General features: G+C 47.2%; 1 protein-coding gene across 3 annotated transcripts in view; it reads left to right on the plus strand.

The window, feature by feature from the left end:
* The window catches only part of PDE4C (phosphodiesterase 4C), a 38,411-nt gene that overhangs the window by 13,012 nt on the left and 12,649 nt on the right, over positions 1 to 12,750 (plus strand). For 2 of the 3 annotated variants that reach the window (XM_074204801.1, XM_074204800.1), the window contains exons 2-7: positions 2,870 to 3,061; positions 3,783 to 3,819; positions 4,072 to 4,142; positions 4,236 to 4,288; positions 5,769 to 5,881; positions 7,652 to 7,745. In XM_074204801.1, coding sequence (XP_074060902.1) covers positions 2,870 to 3,061; positions 3,783 to 3,819; positions 4,072 to 4,142; positions 4,236 to 4,288; positions 5,769 to 5,881; positions 7,652 to 7,745 — 560 coding nt within the window. Of the gene's footprint in view, positions 1 to 2,869; positions 3,062 to 3,782; positions 3,820 to 4,071; positions 4,151 to 4,235; positions 4,289 to 5,768; positions 5,882 to 7,651; positions 7,746 to 12,750 lie in introns of those variants that run through there. The other variant, XM_074204802.1, reaches the window with a different exon arrangement.

Below are 12,750 nucleotides of genomic sequence, written 5' to 3' on the forward strand. Positions count from 1 at the left end.
CAACTCTGGTTCCTGGGAGTTTTGCCAGACCCAGGGGACTGTGCAGGGGCAAGGTCAGTACCTTGCCTGCTGTTGGGAAGGACGGGCAGAGAGGCTGAAATCATGGGGCCACCGGCCCGGAGCTCACCTACGTGCAGACCTGACTCCTGTGTACTTCCCGAGGCTTCCCTTGGCTCTGGTCCTCAGAGATCAGGACATGTGGTAGTAGAAAGGACACCCCTTGACCCCGTCCAGGAGCAGGCCTCATATAGGAAGATTGGTTTAGGAAAAGGAGATACCTGCCCCATCAGAAACACCCAGTACAGACCGATACACATATGGCATAGATATAGACGAACATGGAATAAATATATGTTATGAGGAAGACACACTGTGAACCTAGGCAAGATCACCAAACCCATAAACACATGGCCATACAGACTTAGCTGTAAAATGTCTCAATTCATGGGCATGGGGGCTTGTGTGTGTCTGTTTCTGTGTGTGTCAGTAGAGGTGGGGGTGTCTGTGAGAGTGAGTGATAAAATGTACTTTGAGAGCAAGAATTGTTTCACTTTTGTCACAGCATCTCCAGGGCCTAGTTCTTTGTGAGCAATTAATAAATGTCTGTTGATTAATTTCCTTCCAGACAACTCAGCTACAGCTACAGAGAGAGCTGTCAGGGTGTTGAGCTCATACCCTGTATATGCCAGCTCAACCCCCAGGATCCTACCAGTCTGCTCCTGGCCTACTCCCTGGCACATGTACCACCAGGCCTTGGCACATGTCCTGGTACCTGCTGTGTACACAAACACTGGCCTGGCACACCCCCTGGCATATCCGCTGCAAGAGTATCCTACAGACCTTGGCCTGCACTGTCATACTCCCTGGCCCCCATATCAATACAGGCACTAATGTACACTGACCCATGCCCTAGGGCACACACACACACGCACACGCACACACATGCGCATGCGCACCAGCCCTCCCTGCAGCCTCTGCTCCTCAGAGATGGTCTCACCACAGGCTGTCAGGGTGGACTTGTGGTTTCCGGAGAAGTAGCATAACCCCTCCTTCTCTCCCCTGTACTCCAGGCTGGGGGTAGGGAACAGAATAGGAAGACCAGTTCTTTAAAACCTCAAGTCCCCAAAAGGATCTGGTGGGGGGTTTGGGAGGGGAGACCTGACCACCCTCCAACCCCTGCCCTCTTCCTTATCCCCACCCCTCAGTCTTCCCATACCCCAGGCATAGCTGCCCTGGCCTGTCTCATGACATGTGGCCCTGGACTTCTGGGGAGGGGAGAAAGAGATCCAGACTTTGGGGACCACCCTTAGCTTTTCTGTCCTGGGTTGAAGAGGAAAGAAACCGAGATCTGATGAGAAGGAGAAGCTCACACCAAATCCTGAGAATGAAGACCTGTTCCATTACCTTGGGCTCTGCTGACTAATTACTTGGGGAGGTGGGGAATCCTCCTGGTGACTAGATCTAAGCTGGCCTTTAAGACCCTATCTTGGGTGGAAGACCCTCAGTCTCTGGCTCCATGGGACAGGGGTTGATGGAAAAGAGGACGAATAGGAATTACTTGAAGATGCCAGCATGCAGTCTTCCCTGAGTCTCTCTGTGTCCATTATGATCTTGTGCATACTGGCTCTTCTTTGCCCCTTCCCAATACATTTACCCCATAATATTGTGCCCTCTTGTTGAGTTTGTAAAGGGTTGTTACTTCTTCACTATACTGGGAAAAATCACTAGTACTGGGGGTCATGTCTTCTCTCAGCTTTGAATCTCTGTATACAGTAAGCACTTAATGCATTCTACCACACAGTCAGTAATTGCTGGAAAGGAGAACCTGGAAGGTTCTCTCTGAACCTTCCGAATCTGAATCTGAATCTGAATCTAAAGGATTCTCATGAAGACGAAGCAGATCTGCTCTGCCTGGCCTCAGAGCAGTCACAGTCAGGAGAACCTGGGAAGTCTTAGGCTCATGAAGGAGAAAACACTACTAGCTTAGTAATCAAGAGTATGCCTCCACGAGATGGACTATTTTGTAAGATAGTGAGTTCCCCATCACTGGAGGTCTTCAAGACAAGCCCACTTCCATTTAGCAAACCTTTATTAAACCCCTAGGATGTTTAAGACACTGTCACCCTGAGGAGACACAGACTAAAATTAAATCAGCCTTTGTCCTCTGAAGAGTTTACATTCTGGAGCAGGGGGTGGGGTTGGAGGTATCAGGGCTTAGAGATGGGATGCTCATCAGGGAGGACTTTACTGATGGAATGTGGGGCTGGATTTGGATGTGTCTGAACAGACCTAGGTAAAAATTTTGTGACCTTGGGAATATCCCTTCCTCTTTTCTGGTCCTCAATTTCTTAATTTGTTAGGAAAAAAAAAAAGATGAGGTTGAAGTAGATGATCCTAAGATCCCCTGTCTAATTACTGTCATCTTGGGACTTGAACAAGGTCTGGCCTCTTGAGCCCTGTCTTCCTCTCCAGTGAGAACTTTTGGCCTCCAGGTGATTCATTCCTTCCCTCTCAAGGATGGGTCATCTGGGACCCAAGACAGTCCAAGCCATCCCCTGGATGCAGAGGCTGCCTTCCCAGGGCAGTCTCTGGATATTGATCCCTGGCTTTAAGAATTAAGGGAAGATAAGAATAATGGAACTGGACAACTCAGGGAATTTTGAGCTTGGCCATTCTGGACATGGAACCAAGTGGAGAGCTCCTTAACACAGAGTTTGGTATGGGGCTCATTCACTGGCCCTGCCAGTGGGGATTGTCCTACCAATTTTCGCACCTTAGTGACAACAGGGGAAGCATTTTGGGTAGGAGGGGAGGACTGCCAACTGCCTTTGTTTTCTCCTTATGCCTTTGCTTCTTCCCTTGCCCACAGCTTTGACCTCGAGAATGGGCTGTCTTCAGGAAGGAGCCCACTGGATCCACAGACCAGCCCTGGTTCAGGCCTTGTCATCCAGGGCAACTTCCCTCACAGTCAGAGGAGAGAGTCTTTCCTCTACCGATCAGACAGCGACTATGACCTCTCCCCGAAGGCCATGTCCCGGAACTCATCTATCGCCAGTGACCTGTAAGTCCTGCTTTGAGGTGGGGGTGGTAGAGAAGAGGCAGTGTCAGAGAGGGTCCCCAGAGAATCCTTTGTTCTTGGATGTCTTTAATGGGGAAAGGGGCGGGGAAAGAGAGGAGAAAAGTCCAGACGCTGTAACAATGAACAACAATTCAAACCTAGATTCTAGCCTCAGTTCTCCCAGGGACTCTCCCAGTCTTCCCTTCTGCAAAGTGAGGGGACTGGACTTCATGTTCTAGTTTCCTTTTGCTCTGGCATGTTGATTCTATCATATATGGGGCAGATCATGAAACCAAACTGGAATTGGGGGAGAGATCATGGGACTATTGTAGGTCATCAGAGAGCACTTCCTGGAGGAGGCAGAGCAGCCCATAGCTCTTCTTACCCACAGTTCAGATTCTGTAAACTTCTGTTGAATGAATGACCAAACAAGTCTAGATAGTAGTAGATTTGGAAAGGGGGATAGAAGAACAGACCCTGGGCTATCAGGAAGGGCCTATAGTTATATGGATGCAGGCAAGGGCCTTATTGTAGTGTGGACATGAGCATATGTGGGCATGGGCATCCTAGGCAGCAGCTCAGGAAGAGATGAATAGATGGGTAATGTGAGTGAGACAGGTTGTGGAGAAGCTCCAAGGCCAGATAGACACATAGCATCTACTCTAGTTTTGTTCTTTCTCTTCCTCATTGTCTATCTCACATGGTTGTTTTCTCTCTCCTACAGACATGGAGAAGACATGATTGTGACCCCATTTGCCCAGGTGGGTATAAGCCCCTTCCCTGGCCCCTGCTCTTAGGGAAAAAGTTGTAGAATGGACTGTCACAGAGCACAGAGCTCCCTGTCCTCTCTGGTCCTGCCCAGGGGCTGTTCATGATCTCGGCCCTTTCTTCCCTGGCCAGCCCTGGGTGTCTCAGCCCCTAAATAGTCTTGCCCCAAGGTCCACTCTCCCTCACCTTGACCGAGCAGGGTTCCTCAGACCTGGAGGTTCAGTGGGTGGTGCCTCCCCTCTCAGGTCTTAGCCAGTCTACGAACCGTCAGGAGCAACTTTGCTGTGCTGACTCGACTCCAGGACCGCGTGGCCAAGTGAGCGCGTGCGTGTATGGAGGGTTGGGGGAGGGGGCATTTGGGGTCCAACCAGCCTGACCTGAGCCTAATCTGGCCTTCTGTATTCCACAGGAGAGTGTCTAGCAACAACCCACCTTCTGGCTGCCGGGCCCCACCACTCCCAGGTAATCAATCATAGCTACTGCCTTCTTATTTCTGAAAACTTGGAGTCTTAAGTCATATCCTCTGCTGTCTCCACCTTCCAATTTCCCCAGGCCAGTGGGAAAACCTCCTGCGCCATTCATTACCTTTCTCCCATCCTTACATCTCCAGCCTTTGGGGCCAGTTGTGACTCTCTTAACAGTGCTTTCCCTCTCCCTACTCCCTCTTCCTTCCTGCTGTGGGCTTCCCTTCTCCACCCCACCATCCCAGTTATATTCCCAGGGAGAGGGGGGTCAAAATATTATCCCCAGGGAGCTCACAGCCCCTTTCCCAGCCTCACCACCACCTGCCACCTTTACTATTTGAGAGGTGTTCAGGTAGCTTTCTTAATTTTTAAAAATTTTCACTGGCATCTTATTTTTCCATTAGCTAAATTTTCCAATATATCCCTTCTCCCCTCTTCCACTCTGAGAGCCTCCCTTAAAACTAAGAATAACAGAAAGGGACATAGAAAACAGTTCAACAAAACTAACCAGCCTCCTCCAAGTCTAATTTCAGGCCTGTTTCCAATAATGACTTGGAAATAGGGTCTGAACTCTGGACTCAAAATTGATCAAAGCTAATTCAAGAAGATGGTAGAAATAGGGAGCAAATTCTTACAGTGTCAGATCTCGGAGAGTCCTTAGAGCAGAGAATGTCAGAGCTGAGAGGGTCCTTAGAACACAGGATGTCAGAGTTGGGAGGACCCTTAGAACACAATGTCAGAGCTGGAAGAACCCTTAGAACACTGAATGTGAGAGCTGGGAGGGCCCTTAGAACACAGAATGGCAGAGCTTGGGAGGGCCCTTAGAACACTGAATGTCAGAGTTGAGTGGACCCTTAGAACATAGAATGGCAGAACTGGGAGGGCCTTAGAACATAAAATATGAGAGCTTAGAGGGCCCTTAGAACAGAGAATGGCAGAAGTAGGAGGGCACCTTAGAGAGAACATCTAGTCTAACCCTTTCATATTGCATATGGGGAAACCCAGACCCAGAGAGTGTAAATGACTTGCCAGAAGCTCCCCCCCCCACCAGCCCACCAAGTCAGTAGTCGAACAAGCACTCAGCCCCAGGCCTGAGTTCCATGACGCCAGGCTGTCTACAAATCATGTAGTCCAATTACTTTACTCTTCTAGAGGAGTGAACTGAGGTCTTGCCCAGCCACACAGCCAGTTCATATTGGGGGTAGAATTTGAACCCAGGTCTCTTGACTCCCAATTCAAAACTCGTCAGTCTCCCAGAGACTAGAGAAACAAGGAGAAAAGCCAACACCCTCACTTTACCCATATATATCCAAATCCCTAGAACAGTCTTCTGCAACCCCCCCCCGAGTTAATTGGGGGGAGCTGCTCCAAGACAGCCATCGATACTTGCCCACCCCCAGTCCTAGGTCTGAGAGCTGCTGGGGGTGAAGAGCTGGTTTTAGAGAGGCCACCGAGTGACCTGCAGGTCCCTCCCACAGAGGATGCCTGCCAGAAACTGGCTATGGAGACCCTGGAGGAGTTGGACTGGTGCCTGGACCAGCTGGAGACCCTGCAGACTCGGCACTCCGTCAGTGAGATGGCCTCCAACAAAGTGAGTCAGCATCAGCTTCCCCCCCTGGGAGGATGGGCCAGAGGGTTAGGGTCCTCTCCTGCCTCCCCCCAGCTCCTCCCCTCCAAATTGACTTGTGAAATGGGCCTTAAAAATAGAGAATGCCAGAGCACAATATGGGGAGAATCTCCCTCTCCCAACTCCCACCCCAACATTTACAGATAGGGAAACTGAGGCTCAGAGGGGGAAGACCCTTCCTTATCAGCAACTCTGTGGCTGAACTGGGACTAGACCCTTAATCACTCTACTCTCTGGCCCAGGACTTTTCTCCTCCCCACCATGGTTGTGAGGGCCTAGCTGTTCCTCAGCCCCCGCCCCCTTCCTGTTTGCTCCGCAGATGTGTTCGTGGTCGGCCAGGCACAGCTGGCTCTGTGCGTCATTGGCCTTTTCTCCCCATCCCTCTGAAGTAGATTTAAAACCCCAACCGACAAAGAAACAAGACCTCCCGGGCTAAACCCAGACAGGCTGGGCCTGGCATCCCTCAAAGGCCAGGAGGCAGCCTCTGCTGCCTAGAGTTGGGGGTGGGGGGAGTAGGGACAGGGAAGTCACTTCTGAGAGTCTCAGAATGGTTTGGGATCTCTGTGTTGTGGCAAGGTAGGAGATAGGTGAGAGAGAGAGAGAGAGACCTGAAAAACCCAGAAATTGGTTTGAAGAATGAACTGTAAAGGAATGTGGCAGAGCCAGAAATTCACTCTAAGAAAATAGATTAGAATTGCATTTACATTCAAGATTCGTTTGTTGAACAAAGTGAGATCCATCCCATGAGACTCTTTCCCCTGCTATGGGATGCAGCTGCTGGGGCCACAGAGAGTCCACAAGACCCAATTGAACCATCTCCCCCATTGTCTGCCCCCAGCCAGTGATGCCTAAGACCACATACTACAGGGAAAAGGAAAAAGAGATAGTACTCTCTAACTCCTGAGTGTTGTATGGGTTCAACCTACTTTAGTCCCTAAAGAGAGTGAAGGACAAGAAAAGGGTTTGGGAATGGGGGGAGCCCTGTTATTTCTTCAGAATCCTCAAGAGAATTTCTTGTAAGTGAAGGAAGGGCATGGGTAATGAGGGAGAGGGGATTAGATCTTTGAAGGTGGTATTTCAGATATCAAAACAGGGCAAGATCTTAAAATTGTTGGATGTCAGAGCTGAGAGGGGACCGGAGAACATAAGCAGGTCAGAGTTGGGAGGGCCCTTAGAACGAAGAGCATCAGAGCTAGGAAGACCCTTGGAAGTCAGGATGTCAGGACTGAGAGGACCCTTAGAACAGGGAATATTGGAGTTGGGAGAACATTGACATTATGACTGTCAGAGCTGAGAAGGGTCTTAGAGGCCATTTAGTAGAGACTACCCATCTTAGAAAGATAAAAACTTAGCGAGGGGAAGAAAAGGTTTTTGACTGGATGAATTGATGAGGGAACATCAAGATGGCAGCTCTTTGACTAGGCTCCAAACTTCCCTCACCCTCACCTATCAATCTACCTCTCTCTTTCTCACTGAGAGGAAACTGAGGCACAATTCCATGAATGGGATTGAATTATAACCCAAACTTCCTAACACCCAGGTTGCTCTTGGGTCTCTGCTCTACAAAGGGGACATCATCTTTCTCCTTTTCTGGACATGAGGTTTCCATTGACTATAGATTCCCCATTGGAGTTACAGGAAAATGCAATGGGTGTTTGGGGTGATATTAGAGTTAGAGGGAAGAGGGGATTTCAGGCCTACTGGAGGAATCTACATTTTATTTTCTCCCCACAGTTCAAGCGGATGCTTAACCGAGAGTTGACTCACCTATCAGAGACCAGTCGCTCTGGAAACCAGGTGTCTGAGTATATCTCCCGGACCTTTCTGGGTGAGTGGACTTCTGAGGGTGCTAACGTGTGTATGGGAGGGGAGGAAATGGGGAGGGTCAGGTGCCAAGACATATGGATTTGGTTTGAGTCCCAGCTCTGCCACTGACCCACGATAAAACATTGAATAAGTCACAACCCTTCTTTAGAAATCAGTTTCGGGGTGGCTAGGGGGTGCAGTGGATAGAGCACAGGCCCTGGAGTCAGGAGTACCTGAGTTCAAATCTGACCTCAGATGCTTAATAATTACCTAGCTGTGTGGCCTTGGGCAAACCACTTAACCCCATTTGCCTTGCAAAAAACAAACAAAAAAAAAAGAGATCAGTTTCCTCTTCTGCAAAATGGGAGATTAACCCTTTCCTATCTCACACTGGCACTGGCTCTTTGGGACTCCTTCCTGCCTGGTTCCCTCAGGCTCAAAAATAGCTGCTGGCTTGACTTCCTGCTGCATTTGTATCTTGCAGTTGTTGTGGCCTAGTGGTTGTTGAGGTCAGAGCCCACATGCTTCTCGGTCCTTCTTTGTACCTTCCCTTCTCCCTTAGCATAGTGGATGTATAAGAATTACTTAGTGATGGGTTGACTGTTCATTGGGAAAGTCTTGGCCCCCCTCCCTTTAACAGAACTCACAGATTGGTAGAAAGAGGAGAGCAGGATCGAGGGGCAGGATGGGAGGATGGGGAGAGTCACCTCACCTTTGTGAGTCTCAGTTTCATTTTTTTTAAATGGAAGAGTTGGACCTGCTTCTGGTCTTACCTTCCAACCCTAAAATAAAATTCATGATGCTATAATTATCGATTAACTGATATGTGAGGGACAGAGCCGAAACCAAGATAACCTAGAGTTTTTTTTGAACCCAGGAGATTAGATCAGAAACCGTGAAATAAGAACTAAGACTCATAGGAAAGTCAAGGGGCTCAGTTTGGGCCTGGTTGGGTTGGGAACCTTCTTGGGACTGACATCATGAAGGCAAGTAAAGGACTTGGGTCTGGAGCTCAGAAGAGAAGAGAAGGCTGGAGGAAGGGATTGAGGAGTCCTCTATGCCTAATGATAGCCATTATAATAGCAAATGGAACTAAGAGCCAGGGTCAGGCCAGAGGTCAGAATTTCTGATTGGAAGGAGGAGGAGTGAGCAGAGGGGTGAGAGGAAAACCAGAAAAGGGCCTGCTTCTGAAGTCAAGAGAGGAAAGTATACTTAAAGATTTTATTCATTTTTGAGTTTTACAATTTTTTCCCCTAATCTTACTTCCCTCCCCACACCCCCCACAGAAGGCAATTTGTCAGTTTTTACATTGTTTCCATGGGATATATTGATCCAAATTGAATGTGATGAGAGAGAAATCCTATCCTTAAGGAAGAAACATAAATAACAAGATCAGACGATAAGATATCAGGGTTTTTTTTTTCTAAATTAAAGTTAGTAGTCCTTGGTCTTTGTTCAAACTCCACAGTTCTTTCTCTGGATACAGATGGTATTCACCATTGCAGAGAGCCCCAAATTGTCCCTGGTTGTTGCACTGATGGAATGAGCGAGTCTATCAAGGTTGATCATCACCCCCATATTGCTGTTAGGGTGTACAGTGTTTTTCTGGTTCTGCTCATCTCACTCAGCATCAGTTCATGCAAATCCCTCCAGGCTTCCCTGAATCCCCATCCTTCCTGGTTTCTAATAGAACAATAGTGTTCCATGGCATACATATACCACAGTTTGCTAAGCCATTCCCCAACTGAAGGACATTCACTTAATTTCTAATTCTTTGCCACCACAAACAGGGCTGCTATGAATATTTTTGTACAACTGATGTTTTTACCCTTTTTCATCATCTTCAAGAGAGGAAAGTGAATCTTTTAGGAAGGAGATATCTGGCAGGATCAGAAGGAGGAGAGACCTTGGGCAGGTCACTTAACCCCATTGCCTTAAATAAAAAATAAAATTTAAAAGAAAAAAGGAGGGAAGAAGAAAAAGACTGCTCCCACTGACAATCAGTCAAGCTTCTGACTCAAGTCTTCCAAGGTCAGAGCTCTGCCTAGTGATCCAGTCCAGTGTGGTCTAGTGAACAAAGCCCTGAACTTAGGAGTCATATCCTGCCTCAGATATTAGCTATGTGACCCTGGGCAAGTCACTTAGCATCTCTTTCTAAGATTTTGGCCATGGAAAGGAGGAGAGGTCTGAGACAAATAGCCTGAGGACTTAGCAGGGACTAGAGAAGGTTTTTAAGGAGGGGAGACCTTGGGCATGTTTGTAAGTGGTAGGGCAGGGAGATCAATGGAGACAGAGAATGATTGAGGGAGCAAGCTGCCATAGAAGGAAAAAGGGGTTGGCTTTGATGAGAAGAAGAGTTTCTCTTCTTCTAAGACTGGAGCAAAAGGAAGATAACAGCAAGGATTCAGAGGGGAAAAGGAGATTAACAAATGTCCTCAACATTTCCAACTAAGAGGGGTGGCTAGGTGGCACAGTGGATAAAGCACCAGCCCTGGAGTCAGGAGTACCTGGGTTCAAATCTGGTCTCAGACACTTAATAATTACCTAGCTGTGTGGCCTTGGGCAAGCCACTTAACCCCATTTGCCTTGCAAAAATCTAAAAAACAAACCCCCCCCCCCAACATTTCCAAGTAAGTACAAGGCATGATTCCCTACTAAAAGGGAGGGGGGTAGTAGAGGTAGCTTGTGGAGAAAAGAACCTCTCCAGGTCTGAGTTCTCTTCCAAACTCTGACCCTGCCTCCCTTCTTCCTCCTTGGACTTCTCCATCCGGATGTCCCCCAAGTTCCCCAGATTCAGTCTGCCTGAAGAAGAAATAGACTATCCTTTCTTGTAGACCCACACTAACCCCTGTAGGGAGCCTGCTCAGCCACCCAGGTGTATAGCCCCGGAGTCCTCCCAGACTCCCCACTTTCCACATCCAGTCCATTGCCAAGACTCATCCATCTTCCACAATCTTCCCCCATCTTTCCTCTTTTTTCCATTTACAAGACTATTAAGCTAGCTCAGTCCCCATGCATTGCTTTTCACCTGATATATGATAGAGGGGAGAAAAAACAAAAACAGAATATGAGAAAGAGACAGAAGCAGAGGAGAAACTTCTTTTTATTAAGCACATGCTGTACGCTAAGAATGGGGGCCTCTTCAGCAAACTATCATCAGCCCAGTTGCAGAAATCATCTTCTTGTTATTATTACCTTTTTCAAGAATCTTCTGTGAGTTCTTTTTGCCTCTAGGTTAAAATACAAATTCTTTGGCCTGGTATTTAAGCCTGTCCCCAGTCTGGATCCCATTAATATTTCCAGGCTGAATTCTTTTTTTTTTGCAAGGCAATGGGGTTAAGTGACTTGCCCAAGGTCACACAGCTAAGTAAGTATTAAGTGTCTCAGCCAAATTTGAATTCAGGTCTTCCTGACTCCAGGACCAGTGCTCTATCCACTGCACCACCTAGCTGCCCCCCCCCCCAGGCTGAAATCTTAGCAGTCCATAGCACAAAGTTGGTATTCCAGCCAACCTGCACCATTTCTCTGTCTTTGCCCCCATGGTCTCCCCACTGCACTTTTTTCTCTGCCTTTCAGAACCCTTCTCATTTTTCAGGAGCTGTTTCCTCCTCCTCTGTCTTCTTGGATTCCCTCAGTTTTAAAGTTCTTTTGCTTCTCAAATTACCTTTGAACCTTTTGTACGTTGCAAAGCAGAATAAAAATAGCTCAACAGAAATGTGAGATATGCAAATTTAAATAGCTCCATGGAAATGTTCAAACAGACTGTTTGTGCCCGACATGAGGGAGAGCCTTCTGAGCTTGTATTGGTCTGATCAGACGTAGACACTGTACAATGGTGCTGATATCATGATGTCATTTTGGTCTTCTTTGAGCGTGAAGGATGAACAACAATCTCTTTTGTGTGTGCACATGTATGTACTGTATTTTTCCTGCTCCCATTAAATAAGTAGGGCCCCCAAGGATGGGGGAACCTAGAGGACCCTAGGATCTACAACTTGAAGGGAATACAGAGTCCATTCAGTCAACTCCCTTCTTTTTACAGATGAGGAAACTGATACCCAGGGAGGTTAACATTTTTTGTCTCTGTATCCCCAGCTTCCAGGACCATGTACTTACTTGGAAGTCATTTAGTAAATGTAGAATGACCTTGAATTTGAACTCTGAGAAGCTGAGTTCAGATTGGACACCATCCACCAATCCACACATGTATTTACTGGGTCTACTGTGTAATGAGCAGGCACTGGCCTAGGTGCCAGGAAGACAGTGACAGCATGTACCATGAAGAAGTGTATGCAAAACCAAAATGGGATAAAATTTGGGGAAGGACCAAAGTAGCTGGCAGGGTCAAGATGAAGAAAGCCTTTCTAGAGAACTCGCTAGAGCAGAGTTGTGAATCAATAGGGAGCTACCAAGTTTCTGTCATGTTCCAGGTACTGTTAGTTGTTGGGGATACAAAAATTAAGGAAGAAGTTAGGTGGGAGCCATTGAAGTGTTTAGTAGGTGACATCATTACACCTGTGATTGGAAAAAAATCACATAGGCAGTTGGTGAAGGATGAATGGAGAGGGGAGAACCTGGAGACAGAAGGTCAATTAAAAACCTATTAGGAGGGGGCAGTTAGGTGGCGCAGTGGATAAAGCACCAGCCCTGGCATCAGAAGTACCTGGGTTCAAATATGGTCTCAGACACTTAATAATTACCTAGCTGTGTGGCCTTGGGCAAGCCACTTAACCCCATTGCCTTGCCAAAACAAACAAACAAACAAACAAACCTATTAGGAGAGGAAAGGATCCTCAGGTGCTTATTTTGTCAGATTTTTTTGCATCTTGATTTTTATGCTAAATTTTCATTTTATTGTACCTTTTTCCATATTTTTCTTTTTCAAACTTAAATATAAAATAAGAAAAAACTGTCATATGTACAACAAAACATAAGAAAGGATTCATATTATAAAACAATACATTTCCATTTCAAGTAAAACAATATAATAAATACTATACATTGTGTTCAAAATTGTCCATTTTTTT

Source organism: Macrotis lagotis, chromosome X (assembly GCF_037893015.1).
Source record: "Macrotis lagotis isolate mMagLag1 chromosome X, bilby.v1.9.chrom.fasta, whole genome shotgun sequence".
Taxonomy (NCBI): domain Eukaryota; kingdom Metazoa; phylum Chordata; class Mammalia; order Peramelemorphia; family Peramelidae; genus Macrotis; species Macrotis lagotis.